This window comes from Phocoena sinus, chromosome 20 (genome assembly GCF_008692025.1).
Source record: "Phocoena sinus isolate mPhoSin1 chromosome 20, mPhoSin1.pri, whole genome shotgun sequence".
Taxonomy (NCBI): Eukaryota; Metazoa; Chordata; class Mammalia; order Artiodactyla; family Phocoenidae; genus Phocoena; species Phocoena sinus.
This window is the reverse complement of record NC_045782.1, coordinates 27,239,674-27,254,422: the sequence shown is the minus strand read 5'-3', so window position 1 is coordinate 27,254,422 and position 14,749 is coordinate 27,239,674. Positions and strand designations below refer to the sequence as shown.

At 47.0% G+C, this 14,749-nt stretch overlaps 1 protein-coding gene across 4 annotated transcripts in view; it reads right to left on the bottom strand.

Moving 5' to 3' along the window:
- Nucleotides 1-14,749, bottom strand: part of SCPEP1 (serine carboxypeptidase 1) — a 48,687-nt gene that overhangs the window by 8,313 nt on the left and 25,625 nt on the right. For 3 of the 4 annotated variants that reach the window (XM_032615904.1, XM_032615905.1, XM_032615906.1), the window contains 6 exons: nucleotides 13,419-13,456; nucleotides 12,767-12,895; nucleotides 12,045-12,138; nucleotides 11,150-11,263; nucleotides 8,408-8,545; nucleotides 7,233-7,396 (listed from right to left, as the gene is read on the bottom strand). In XM_032615904.1, the coding sequence (XP_032471795.1) occupies nucleotides 7,233-7,396; nucleotides 8,408-8,545; nucleotides 11,150-11,263; nucleotides 12,045-12,138; nucleotides 12,767-12,895; nucleotides 13,419-13,456 (677 nt within the window). Of the gene's footprint in view, nucleotides 1-5,478; nucleotides 5,564-7,232; nucleotides 7,397-8,407; nucleotides 8,546-11,149; nucleotides 11,264-12,044; nucleotides 12,139-12,766; nucleotides 12,896-13,418; nucleotides 13,457-14,749 lie in introns of all 4 variants that reach the window. The other variant, XM_032615903.1, reaches the window with a different exon arrangement.

The window sequence follows — 14,749 nt, the reverse complement described above, 5'->3', positions numbered from 1 at the left end:
AAATTTTTTGTTCTAGTTCTGTGAAAAATACCTGTGGTAGTTTGACAGGGATTGCATTGAATCTGTAGATTGCTTTGGGTAATAGTCATTTTCACAATGTTGATTCTTCCAATCCAAGAACATGTTATATCTCTCGATCTATTTGTATCATCCTTCATTTCTTTCATCAGTGTCTTATAATTTTCTGCATACAGGTCTTTCGTCTCCTTAGGTAGGTTTTTTCCTAGATATTTTATTCTTTTTGTTGCAATGGTAAATGGGAGTGTCTTCTTAATTTCACTTTCAGATTTTTCATCACTAGTGTACAAGAATGCCAAAGATTTCTGTGCATTAATTTTGTATCCTGCTACTTTACCAGATTCATTGATTACCTCTAATAGTTTTCTGGTAGCAACTTTAGGATTCTCTATGTATAGTATCATGTCATCTGCAAATAGTAACAGTTTGACTTCTTCTTTTCTGATTTGGATTCCTTTTATTTTTCTTCTCTGATCGCTGTGGCTAAAACTTCCAAAACTATGTTGAATAAGAGTGGCGAGAGTGGGCAACCTTGTCTTGTTCCTGATCTTAGTGGGAATGCTTTCAGTTTTTCACCACTGAGGACGATGTTACCTGTGGGCTTGTCATATACGGCCTTTATTATGTTGAGGAAAGTTCCCTCTATGCCTACTTTCTGCAGGGTTTTTATCATAAATGGGTGTTGAATTTTGTTGAAAGTTTTCTCTGTATCTATTGAGAGGATCATATGGTTTTTCTCCTTCAGTTTGTTAATATGGTGTGTCACGTTGATTGATTTGCATATATTGAAGAATCCTTGCATTCCTGGAATAAACCCCACTTGATCATGGTGTATGATCCTTTTAATGTGCTGTTGCCTTCTGTTCGCTAGCATTTTGTTGAGGATTTTTGCATCTATGTTCATCAGTGGTATTGGTCTGTAGTTTTCTTTCTTTGTGACATCTTTGCCTGGTTTTGGTATCAGGGTGATGGTGGCCCTGTAGAATGAGTTTGGGAGTGTTCCTCCCTCTACTATATTTTGGACGAGTTTGAGAAGGATAGGTGTTAGCTCTTCTCTAAGTGTTTGACAGAATTCGCAAGTGAAGCCATCTGGTCCTGGGCTTTTGTTTGTTGGAAGATTTTTAATCACAGTTTCAATTTCAGTGCCTGTGATTGGTCTGTTCATATTTTCTATTTCTTCCTGGTTCAGTCTTGGCAGGTTGTGCATTTCTAAGAATTTGTCCATTTCTTCCAGGTTGTCCATTTTATTGGTATAGCGTTGCTTGTAGTAATCTCTCATGATCTTTTGTATTTCTGCAGTGTCAGTTGTTACTTCTCCCTTTTCATTTATAATTCTATTGATTTGAGTCTTCTCCCTTTTTTTCTCGATGAGTCTGGCTAATGGTTTATCAATTTTGTTTATCTTCTCAAAGAACAAGCTTTTAGTTTTACTGATGTTTGCTATCATTTCCTTCATTTCTTTTTCATTTATTCCTGATCTGATCTTTATAACTTCTTTCCTTCTGCTAAATTTGGTTTTTTTTTTCTTCTTCTTTCTCTAATCGCCTTAGGTGCAAGTTTAGGTTGTTTATTTGAGATGTTTCCTGTATCTTTTTTTTGCGGTATGTGGGCTTCTCACTGTTGTGGCCTCTCCCACTGCGGAGCACAGGCTCTGGACGCGCAGGCTCATGGGCCTAGCCACTCCGCGGCATGTGGGATCTTCCCAGACGGGGGCACGAACCCGTGTCTCCTGCATCGGCAGGCGGACTCTCAACCACTGCGCCACCAGGGAAGCCCTTTCCTGTTTCTTAAGGTAGGATTGTATTGCTATAAACTTCCCTCCTAGAACTGCTTTTGTTGCATCCCATAGGTTTTGGGTCGTCGTGTATCCATTGTCATTTGTTTCCAGGTATTTTTTGATTTCCTTTGATTTATTCAGTGATCACTTCGTTATTAAGTAGTGTATTGTTTAGCCTTCATGTGTTTGTATTTTTTAACAGATCTTTTCCTGTAATTGACATCTAGCCTTGTATCATTGTGGTCAGAAAGATACTTGATACGATTTCAATTTTCTTAAATTTACCAAGGCTAGATTTGTGACCGAAGATATGATCTATCCTGCAGAATGTTCCATGAGCGCTTGAGAAAAATGTGTATTCTGTTGTTTTTGGATGGAATGTCCTATAAATATCAATTAAGTCCATCTTGTTTAATGTATCATTTAAGGCTTGTGTTTCCTTATTTATTTTCATTTTGCGTGATCTGTCTATTGGTGAAAGAGGGGTGTTGAAAGTCCCCTGCTATGATTGTGTTACTGTTATTTCCCCTTTTATGGCTGTTAGTATTTGCCTTATGTATTGAGGTGATCCTATGTTGGGTACATAAATATTTACAATTGTTATATCTTTTCTTGGATTGATCCCTTGATCATTATGTAGTGTCCTTCTTTGTCTCTTGTAATAGTCTTTATTTTAAAGTCTATTTTGTCTGATATGAGAATTACTACTCCAGATTTCTTCTGATTTCCATTTGCATGGAATATCTTTTTCCATCCCCTCACTTTCAGTCTGTATGTGTGCCTAGGTCTGAAGTGGGTCTCTTGTAGACAGCATATACACGGGTCTTGTTTTTGTATCCATTCAGCCAGTCTGTGTCTTTTGCTGGGAGCATTTAATCCATTTACATTTAAGGTAATTATCGATATGTATTTTCCTATTCCCATTTTCTTAATTGTTTTGGGTATTTTATTATAGATCTTTTCCTTCTCTTGTGTGTCTTGCCTAGAGAAGTTCCTTTAGCATTTTTTGTAAAGCTGGTTTGGTGGTGCTGAGCTCTCTCAGCTTCTGCTTGTCTGTAAAGGTTTTAATTTCTCCATCAAATCTGAATGAGATCCTTGCTGGGTAGAGTAATCTTGCTTGTAGGTTTTTCTCCTTCTTCTCTTTAAATATGTCCTGCCACTCCCTTCTGGCTTGCAGAGTTTCTACTGAAAGATCAGCTGTTAACCTTATGGGGATTCCCTTGTGTGTTGTTTTTCCCTTGCTGCTTTTAATATGTTTTCTTTGTATTTAATTTTTGATAGCTTGATTAATATGGGTCTTGGTGTGTTTCTCCTTGGATTTATCCTGTATGGGACTCTGTGCTTCCTGGACTTGATTAACTATTTCCTTTCCCATACTAGGGAAGTTTTCAACTATAATCTCTTCAAATATTTTCTCAATCCCTTTCTTTTTCTGTTCTTCTTCTGGGACCCCTATAGTTCGAATGTTGGTGCATTTAATGTTGTCCCAGGTCTCTGAGACTGTCCTCAGTTCTTTTCATTCTTTTTTCTTTATTCTGCCCTGCGGTAGTTATTTCCACTATTTTATCTTCCAGGTCACTTATCCGTTCTTCTGCCTCAGTTATTCTGCTATTGATCCCTTCTAGAGTATGTTTAATTTCATTTATTGTGTTGTTCATCATTGTTTGTTTCCTCTTTAGTTCTTCTAGGTCCTTGGTAAATGTTTCTTGCATTTCCTCTATTCCATTTCCAAGATTTTGGATCATCTTTACTATCATTATTCTGAATTCTTTTTCAGGCAGACTGCCTATTTCCTCTTCATTTGTTAGGTCTGGTGGGTTTTTACCTTGCTCCTTCATCTGCTGTGTGTTTTTCTGTCTTTTCATTTTGCTTATCTTACTGTGTTTGGGGTCTCCCTTTCACAGGCTGCAGGTTCGTAGTTCCCGTTGTTTTTGGTGTCTGTCCCCAGTGGCTATCGTTGGTTCAGTGGGTTGTGTAGGCTTCCTGGTGGAGGGAACTAGTGCCTGTGTTCTGGTGGATGAGGCTGGATCTTGTCTTTCTGGTGGGCAGGTCCACGTCTGGTGGTGTGTTTTGTGGTGTCTGTGGCCTTATTATGATTTTAGGCAGCCTCTCTGCTAATGGGTGGGGCTGTGTTCCTGTCTTGCTAGTTGTTTGGCATATGGTGTCCAGCACTGTAGCTTGCTGGTCATTGAGTGAAGCTGGGTCTTGGCATTGAGATGGAGATTTCTGGGAGATTTTCGCTGTTTGATATTATGTGGAGCTGGGAGGTCTATTGTGGACCAGTGTCCTGAACTTGGCTCTCTCACCTCAGTGGCACAGCCCTGACGCCTGGCTGGAGCACCAAGAGACTGTCCTCCACGTGGCTCAGAATAAAAGGTAGAAAAAAAAGGAAGGAAGGAAGGAAGGAAGGAGATAAAATAAAGTAAGGTAAAATAAAATAATTATTAAGAAAAAAATTTTGAAAAGTAAAACAAAACAAAACAAAAAACAGACGGACAGAACCCTAGGACAAATGGTGAAAGCAAAGGTATACAGACAAAATGTCACACAGAAGCATACACATACACACTTACAAAAAGAGGAAAAGGAGAAAAAAATACTCTATCTTGCTCCCAAAGTCCACCTTCTCAATTTGGGATGGTTTGTTGTCTATTCAGGTATTTCACAGATGGAGGGTACATCAAGTTGACTGTGGAGCTTTAATCCGCTGCTTCTGAGGCTGCTGGGAGAAATTTCCCTCTCTCTTCTTTGTTCACACAGCTCCCGGGGTTCAGGTTTGGATTTGGCCCTGCCTATGCATGTAGGTCGCCTGAGGGCGTCAGTTCTTTGCTCAGACAGGATAGGGTTAAAGGGGCAGCTGATCCGCGGGTCCTGGCTCACTCAGGCTGGGGGGAGGGAGGGGTACGGATGCAGGGTGAGTCCACGGCAGCAGAGGCCAGCGTGACGTTGCACCAGCCCAAGGCGCGCTGTGTGTTCTCCCGGGTAAGTTGTCCCTGGATCCCAGGACCCTGGCAGTGGTGGGCTGCACAGGCTCCTGGGAGGGGAGGTGTGGAGAGTGACCTGTGCTTGCACACAGGCTTCTTGGTTGCTGCAGCAGCAGCCTTAGCATCTCATGCCCGTGTCTGGGGTCCTTGCTGTTAGCCGCAGCACGCGTCCGTCTCCGTAGCTCCTTTAAGCAGTGCTCTTAATCCCCTCTCCTCACACACCAGGAAACAAAGAGGCAAGAAAATGTCTCGTCTCTTCGGCAGCTCCAGACTTTTCCCAGACTCCCTCCCAGCTAGCCATGGTGCACTAACCCCTTCAGGCTGTGTTCATGCCACCAACCCCAGTCCTCTCCCTGGGATGTGACCTCCGAAGCCCGAGCCTCAGCTACCAGCCCCAGCCCGCCCCGGCAGGTGAGCAGACAAGTCTCTCGGGCTGGTGAGTGCTGGTCGGCACCGATCCTCTGTGCGGGAATCTCTCCGCTTTGCCCTCCGCACCCCTGTTGCTGCGTTCTCCGTGGCTCTGAAGCTTCTTTCCCCCTCCGCCACCCGCAGTCTTTGCCTGCGAAGGGGCTTCTAGTGTCTGGAAACCTTTCCTCCTTCACAGCTCCCTCCCACTGGTGCAGGTCCCATCCCTATTCTTTTGTCTCTGTTCTTTCTTTTTTTCTTTTGCCCTACCCAGGTACGTGGGGAGTTTCTTGCCTTTTGGGAGGTCTGAGGTCTTCTGCCAGCGTTCAGTGGGTGTTCTGTAGGAGTTATTCCACGTGTAGATGTATTTCTGATGTATCTGTGGGGAGGAAGGTGATCTCCACGTCCTACTCTTCTGCTATGTTCCCGTCTCTCTCTGGGAGGTTCTTAAGAGAAGACTAAGGGAAGGGTTTTCCTGGTGGTGCAGTGGTTGAGAGTCTGCCTGCCCATGCAAGGGACATGGGTTCGATCTCTGGTTTGGGAAGATCCCACATGCCGCGGAGCAACTAAGCCCATGCGTCACAACTACTGAGCCTGCGCTCTAGATCCCATGAGCCACAACTACTGAGCGCATGTGCCACAACTACTGAAGCCCGAGCGCCTAGAGCCTGTGCTCCACAACAAGAGAAGCCACTGCAGTGAGAAGCCTGCCCACAGCAACGAAGAGTAGCCCCCCCCACCACAACTAGAGAAAGTCCACGTGCAGCAGTAAAGACCCAACACAGCCAAAAATAAATAAATAAAATAAATAAATTTATATATAAAAAAATATAGAAGACTAAGGGTCAGAGAGGTTGAGGATAAGTTATTCATGGTCAAGATACCTAATAAATATTGTGAGAACAGGTATACCATATACTCAAGCTCCCACTTTCCTCTAGGTCAGGGTTTCTCAACCTTGACGCAACTAACGTTTCACGCAGCACAACTCTCTGTGGTGGGGGGCTGGCCTGTGTGCGGCAGGATGTTTACAAGGATCCATGGCCTCTGCCCACCACATACCAGTAGCAACCTTCCCCAAGCTGTGACAACCCCAAATGTCTCCAGACATCCCTGAAGTCCCCTTGGGGCAAAACTGACCCCAGTTGAGAACCACTGTTGGTAACCCTCAAGTCCCTCAGCATTTCCTTGGCGGTCCAAGTGAATGCTCTATGATGTGCTCACTGTGCAAATGAAGCTTTAAGGCCAGTTCCTTAGGCCCTCCTTTCTAGCCAGATAGCTGTCCCTCAGCCCCTTCTCTGTGGAGATTCTGTCTTAGCGCTATGGCGCCAAGCCTTACCATCTCTCCCACAGATCTCCTCCAGCAAACTGCCATCTGGGACGAAAGGAGAGCCTGCATTTAAACGGCTGGACCAAAGCATAACCGTGAGGGAAACACCTGGGCCCCTCTGCTTCCTGGGCATTCCCGTCTTTGGCTCCTTTGCAGGTAGTCTGTGTGTGCACGTGTGTGCGTGTGCTTGCATAGTGGATCCATCCCTCCATCACCTCCCTCAGCCCGGGGAAAGCTACTCAGTCCACCTACAGCCTAAGGGAAAACACCGTGTTCGCTAGGCAAGTGCAAGAGTGCTGCAGCCTCAGTGCCCATCGTTGCAGGTGAAGCCACTTCTGAATTGAAGTTCCAGAGCCACCGCTCCTCACAAACACTTGTTCTCTGCACTGTGCTCAGCCTTACAGACCACCGAGCTCTGATTTCACTCCCTGAAAATGTCAGGGAAAGACAATTTCTCCCTCCCTCCCTCCCTCCCTCGGGACAAGTTGTTCCTTCAGGACAAACTGTCCAGAGGAAAGTAACATTCAACTCATTTAATCTAAAGAGCAGAGGATAGAGAACCCAGCGTAAGTCTCTCAGGAGGATTTACTCACAAATAGAGTTTCGTTAGCAACCCCAAAACACCCCCAAACCCAATGCACTTATGAGACCAGTGCGTGTGGCTCTTCCACCCCCAACTCGAGTGGCAAATCTGGAACAAACGCTGACCCTCTCTCACCATGTGTCCAGCTCTGAGAATCCAGTAGAAAGCCAGGTTCTTGTGGGACTTGACAAAGGCAGACGTTTCTGAAGTCTTAGGGTCACTGTACAGGGGCTTCCACTTCAGCTGACTGAATTTGGGCAGTTCTGCCCACTCCAGTTTTCGCACCCAGGCCTCCTGACCTGGTGAGGGGGATAAAGAAGGGCCCAGCATTAAGAGCTGAGTGGAGGAGAACCCAAAATCTGGGTCCCATGATTCGGCATGGAATCTGCAAGCTGGGATGTACATAAAACTCACTTTGGGATCTTGTTAAAATGCACATTGCAATGCAGTAGGTCTGGGCATGGCCTGGGACTCTGCATTTGTAGCACTGGTTGTCCCAGCCACAGCCAGGCTGCCCGGGAGAAACCTAACAGCTGTGACTACTTTTTGCCCCTGACCCTCCCACTGCCCTACGCTCTGTAGGAAGGAAATCGGGGACCTCTGGAGGTGGACAGCACTGTCAGGAGGACGGAGAAGCCTCAGGGTAAGGAGATGCTGGATCACATCGGGGAGGTCGTGGAAGAAACACAGAACCTTTTCAAATCGTCCTCAGTACCCTTGGCTCCCAAGTCGCAAAAATATTCAATCCCGCTGACTTTGAGGAACGCTCATACCCTCCAGACCATGTGCCTCGATTTATCTGCCAGTTCTGAGAACCTGCCTGAGCTTCTCCCTGGCCCTCCCTGAAACCAGAGGTGGGCACAGGTGGCAGCCAACGCGGGAGGGACCCCACCAAGGCCATTTCCCCTGGGTCCTCATCTTTACAGGGTCAGCAGGGCTGTCTTGATTCACGCTGCAGTGCTTTACCATCCCCTGTGACGCTGCACAAAAATGAGGCTTTCCCTCAGTTAAATGGTGCCTCTGTCCGGTGGCTAGGGAAGTGTCTTCTTTTTAAATTTCGAGGTGGGCGTGGGTATTATCCTTTTCTGTAATCATACCTAAGGCCTCAAAAGCTGGACAGGCCAGGCTTCTCTGAGGGGTCACAACCTCGGGCAGCCCTACCCTCTTCAAAGAGTCAAGGTCAGGGGTGGATGCATGTAACAGGAAATGGCCTTCCTCCTGCCATTTCAACGTCAACAGTCCCCCAAGAGGCCAGTTCCCTTCCAGCTCAACCCACAACACTGCCACCATGGGCCCCGAGTGGTTCCTACCCATGGTGTCCACGATGAGGTCAAGCTGCCCATTATACACAGTCACGTTGACCCCGGCTTCCAGCAGCTCGTCCACAATGCTGATGACGGGTTTCATGAAGTCCCCCTCCATGTTCAGGAAGACGCTGGCAGCCTGGCCTGTACAAGGGGAAGGAGAAAGAGGTAGCAGCTTGGAACCTGCCAGAACAAGAGGCACCTTTCAGCCCAGAGCACCCAGCACCCAAAAGTGACCACCGTGCAGCACCTAACAAAGACCGAATACACAGCTGCTTCACCAACAGGGACCAGCTGGCCCAGAAATCTGTGTCCCGAGCTGGCCCTGTAGAAGGGGATCCCAAACAGCACACGTGTCTGGTCATCCAGGTGCTTGTGATGACAGCAGATGCCATCTGTCATGAGGGATGGAAACCCAGAGAAAGCTAACACCCAAGGAAACAGGGAGGTTTAGAAAATACCTTTTGAGGGACTTCCCTGGTGGCGCAGTGGTTAAGAATCCGCCTGCCAACACAGGGGACACGGGTTCAATCCCTGGTTCGGGAAGAGCACACACGCCGCGGATCAACTAAGCCCACGCGCCACAATTACTGAGCCCACATGCCGCAAGAACCGAAGCCCATGTGCCTAGAGCCCGTGCTCCACAACAAGAGAAGTCACCACAATGAGAAGCCCACGCACCGCAACAAAGATTAGCCTCCACTCTCCACAACTACAGAAAGCCCGCGCGCAGCAACGAAGACCCAATGCAGCCAAAAAAATAAATAAAATTTAAAAAAAAAGAAAATACCATTGCGCTGGTCCTCTCAGGGGACAAACTGATTTGGGGCCAGCATTAGTTTTCCTCCTTTGCTGAGTCACACCAGAGACAAGGTTTTTTTGTTTTGCTTTGTTTTTGCTTTTTCAGGGCCAAGTTTTAAGCTCTGAACCAGTAGGGCTACCTTAGTAATCAACAAATCAGTCCTAAACCAATTCGGAGCTGGCCCTTGGTAAAGTCACATGGATGACTAGCCCCAGGCAAGAGAGGAGGCGGTCCACACAGCCTTCTTGCTGGATCCCTGACCATCACTGTCATCGTACTGAACGATGGCAGCAGCCATCATTGATTTTTAGTTGCCAGTCACTGTGCTAAGTAAGCACTCTGCAAGCAACATCCCATTGCCTCCTTCCTTCACCAACCCTGCGAGGTTAGGTTCTTTAGCCTGTGCAATAGCTAAAGAACATAAGGCTCAGAGAGGCTGAGCAACACGCCCCGGGCGAAACAGCCAGTGGCAAGCTGGGACCGGAACGCAGACCTGGCTGACTCTGAAGTATGCAGGCCTTAACTACAAACTGGACTTGGGACACTGAGGGTACCCGGAAAGGACAGTCTGTCCTTTCCAGACCCATACACAGGCACACCCGAGCCAGGGAGAGTTTGCTCTTATCAGTTTTCATCTGCAAAAGTGTAGTTGGCTCGCCCAACCAGACACATTGGGCAGGGAGGGGGGGTCCCTATAACGAGAGAAGCTGGGGCTGGACAACACTGTCATGAAGGCAAGATGAGGGGGTTGAGCTGAAAAGATGTGCTCTTGTGAGCTTGACCTTCACCTGGCCTCCTGGGGGTGCTCACATCTCCTCCTTCTCAGCATCCAACCTCCCATGGGTGTCTGTACCCCTTTAGGCTCTGACACCACATTCTTTTGTTTGAGCTAACTTTTCCCTCATCACTAGAAAACTCTAAGGGATGAGGGGGAAATGAAGACACTAGGTCTAGGACGAGTCCTCTGTTGACTGCAATGTTGGGAGGATGGCCGTGTCCCCTGAAGAAGCCAGGGCCAGAGCCAAGTCCCAGCCTCTCCGCCGCTGTCAACGTTCTGCCCTAACAGAGGCATAGCTTTGGGGTCTCTTAGACATGAACAAAACCCTCCTCAGCTTGAGTGGTTCCCCTCCAGGAGTCTGGGAGTCCCACTTACTCACGGCTTCCCTATAAGACTGAGGAGGAACTTACTGGGGTCCCTGAGGACCCCAGTATTTCCCCACTATGACCTTCAGACCAGAATGCAATAGAAGCCAGACCACATCCACATCAGGACACCTGCAGAAGCCAGCCCGAGAAAGCTTCTCAAACCCTGTCCGAAAGGACCTTTGTCTGGAAGTCTCACCCACAACCAACTGTGGCCTTGGGCATGGCTTTTTTTTTTTTTTTTTTTTTTGCAGTACGCGGGCCTCTCACTGTTCTGGCCTCTCCCGCTGCGGAGCACAGGCTCCGGATGCACAGGCTCAGCGGCCATGGCTCACGGGCCCAGCCGCTCCGCGGCATGTGGGATCTTCCCGGACCGGGGCACGAACCCGTGTCCCCTGCATCGGCAGGCGGACTCTCAACCACTGTGCCACCAGGGAAGCCCTGGGCATGGCTTTTTTAATCTCAATTTTTTATTATGGAAAACCTCACACTGATACAAAAGTAAAGAGGAGGGTGTGATGATTCCCACGTACTCACTCCTGGCTTCCACTTATAAAAAGTCGCTTCATTTCTCTCCCCAGCCACTTCCCTTACCAACCCCCGATTCTGAACCAATTTTGGCATGTTATTTACTGTCTTTCTATGTTTGCTCATCTATCAATGTCGATACTGTTCTACCTGCAACACACTATCGCCACCACCAAAGCCCATTCAACAAATTAAGGCCTTTGAATTTCCACCTTTTTCACCCCCCCCCCCCACCAGCTCTACAAAAGACGCTTTAATTAGGTCACACAAGTTACCTCCCCAGGAGCAATCTTCAGGAATAATTTTGAGTTTCTTTCTGATGGGACCATTCATGAGCTGACTTAAGGCATCCTGCTGTAAGTGTCTCACGTGGCGCTGGAAAAGGTGAACTAAAACAAACTGGTACACGGTGAGTCAAAAGACTGGAAATAAGACCAAGAGAACCTCTTTTCTAAGCTGCCGGGGATGCTGTGTGTAAGAGGGAGGCCTGCACCTGGAAGAAGAAAGGTGTCCCCCTGACTCCCGCCAGATGGTGGGGGGGTGGGGGGAGTCAGGAACATGTTCAAAGTGGAGATGCTTTATTGGTTTCGATTGCTGCATTTTATGTACTCTGGGGCCACTGAGATTATCCAGCACGGCCAAAGGCAGTCAGCTGAGTGGAATCTAGAGGCCTCCTGCAGCTTGTACATGGCGGGAGGATACCAGGCATTCAGCACCCGCAGGGAAGACAACTCAATCCAGCCTTTAGGAGAACTGACATCGTAATTCAATGTGCAAAAGCTGGTTTCCAAACTTCAAAACACCGTCTAAGCGCAAGAAGCCGGATGCAAAAGACTACCTAGTGCATGACTCCATCTATGTGAAATGTCCTGAAATGGCAAATGTACAGAGACTGAAAGCAGATTAGTGGTTGCCTGGGGCTGGGAGTGGGAACAGAAATTGATTGCAGACAGACATGTGGGATCTTTCTGGGGTGATGGAAATGTGCTAAAACTCGATTGTGGTGATGAGTGCACAACTCTGTACATAAACTAAAAACCATGGAATTACACACTTAAAATGGGTGAGTTTTATGGTATGTAAATTATATATCAATAAAGCTTTTTAAAAAATTGGTTTCTTCTCACACGGAGGCTGAGACAGGGTCTAGCAACTTCAAGGTCCACTCACCTGTGTGGCTCTGGGTGAATTCTAGACTCGATTTCATGGTAGACGTGGGAGACGTCTTAGTTAAGATGTTATAGAAGTTCACCCCGTCTGTGTTCTGAAATGCAGAAGAAATATATTTGGTTGTTTGTTTTATTTATTCATTATCAAAGTTGCAAAACAGAACGGCACCTGGCTCTCCACCTTATCCGAGGACAGCTTTAACTCTGTATATTTGCTCAGACCAGAAAGAAATGTAGACCTTCAGGCTCAGAGACCAGCAGTGTCAGCCCAGTCTCCTGGCATAGTGAGCAGCTCATCCGAGTGGAGCTCCGATGCCACAGGAGGAAACCAAGGGCCTGTGTGTTAATTACCAGGGAAAACCGAGCTACGGTGTCCTACATACTGAAGTCCTCAGCCTGTGCATTCTTCCCTCCTGGCTCACTGGGGCCAAAGCACTGCTCGGCAAGGATCCAAACACTTGCCTCTGTGTTTGGCAAATCTGTGGGACATACTCTTTTTTATAGAAGCCATACCTTCAGTCAAGAGGCAGGCAAGTCTTGCAGGCTGGGTGGCTTTCTGACCCTGTCTTTGCTCAGACTCGGCAGATTTATCGTTTAGTTTGACATCATTTCTCGACTTGTGGGCAGTCTCAGGATAGATCCCAATCCTAACACCACCAACCAAGGTCCCTTCACCCAAGGGGAAAAGCCAAGCAGGCTGGCCCCGAGCGCGTCCCCTCTTACCTGTTCAATGACCATTTCTGCTTTCTCCCACAGCTCGGTGGCCTCTTTGTAGAGTCTCTTATTTATGGCATCCAGGACTTGTTCTGCAGCCTGAGACACCTCTGCCAGACCTTGGTCGTCGAGAAGAGACTGGAACGCAAAGCAAGAACTAAAAGGCCCGCTTTGTGAGAGACACAAATCTGGCATTGCTCCAGTTAGGGATGGGTAACAGAAAGAGCGGCAGGAAGGAGAAAGGGGACCATCCATATGAAAGCACAGCATTACAAATGCTGTGTTTATTGATGACGGAAATATAGGAAAATGGTAACTGAGTCTAAGTGATGGGTATATGGGTGTTCCCCATGATCTTCCAACTTTTCTGCATATTTGAAAATGTCTGTAATAAAAAGCTGGGGGTGGGGATTTTAAAATGTGCATTTCTTATAGCTGGAGAAATGGGATAACCGTGCTGATATTTCTTTAAATTTGTCCCCAAGGCCGGCTGTTGCTTAGGGTCTTTGATTTGATACAGATTATTTGATAAGTCCCTAAGGGGCAATGTCAACCACACAGGCAAACCCAGCTAGCTTTGTCCTTCCTTCGGACAGAGCCAGAAGAGGTCAGCTGGGCTGTTAAGCACAGAACGTGCAGAGTTGGGGACTCATCTACTTACCATGCTGTACAAGTAAGGTCCCCAGGAGAGCACTGAATCTAAAGGAAACCACATAATAAAATAAGTTTGTTGTGGCTCTGTCCTCCCCACAAAATACCTAACTAGTTTTCCTTCCAAAGCAGAAAGAGACAGAAGAAATGCAGTGGCTTTGGGTCTGAAGGCTCCTTAACTCACCAGGGCCCATGCAGGGCTGATGTCTCAGTGGCTGGAAGGTGGGGCGAGGCTGTGGGGGTCTTTCTGGTGACTCAGGACTAAATGCTACATTAATTTGGCCTGATACTGGCACAGCCAGTGAGTCGCCAGGGATGGCACCACAGCCAAGCAGTGCGTGTGCAGTGGAGGCCCTCATTTGCAGGCTTCTAGACTTTGTGACAGCCTAAAATATTTCCTCCACTTTCAGACTTCTGCTCTGCATCCTGCCTGCTCCTCCAATTTGGGGACACCAGCTTCCGTCAAGGAGCTAATTAAGGAAGAAGACTAATGACCTCACAAGTGTCTGTGCTGTAACTGCCAATCAATTCATTTCAATCCTGAAAATGTATTGAGAGTTTACTATGGGCCTAAAGCCAGTAAGGAGCTTTATAAGATATAAACATGAGTAAGACAATACCTGACTTCAAAGAGCATAGTTGTGCTTGTTTTGGACAAGTTCACAACTACCATAACACTAAGTACGGCTAGTGCCATTGAGAGATGTGCCAGAAAAGTAGCAAGGCCCACAACTTTTTTTTTGGCTTATGTGATTTTCTTCTTCTGTAATTAAAAAAAAAAAACTGAAGTATAGTTGATTTCCATCAAGGACCATAACTTATAGAGCACATTTGAACACGTCACTCCTTTGCTTAAAAGCCTTCAATGGTTCCCCCTAAGCCCAAGTATCTCAAAGTCTGTTTCAAATAACCCCAGTTCTAAGAATGTTAACCAAAGTATTACAAGGAAAAATGACTTGCAGGTGAAATACCTTTGGGGTTATGCAAAAGACAACATATTTTTATTTTTTACTGCAGGACTTCTAAAAGCCTTTAATGTACCTGTGAACCTTGAGGAAGTGGGACCAGTATTTGGCACTTCTGAAACTTATTTGGCCATGGAGCCCTTTGCATAGCACTTCACTGGACTGGTATTCTTCAGAGCACACCCTGAGAAATGCAGGCACACCAGGTCCTACAGGACCCAGTTGTCATTCACCTCTCCAGCTAAACCATCAAACCTGTGCCTCAGTTTCTGTTGCTTTTTTTTTTTTTTTTTTGCGGTACGCGGGCCTCTCACTGTCGTGGCCTCTCCCGTTGCGGAGCACAGGCTCCGGACGCGCAGGCTCAGCGGCCATGGCT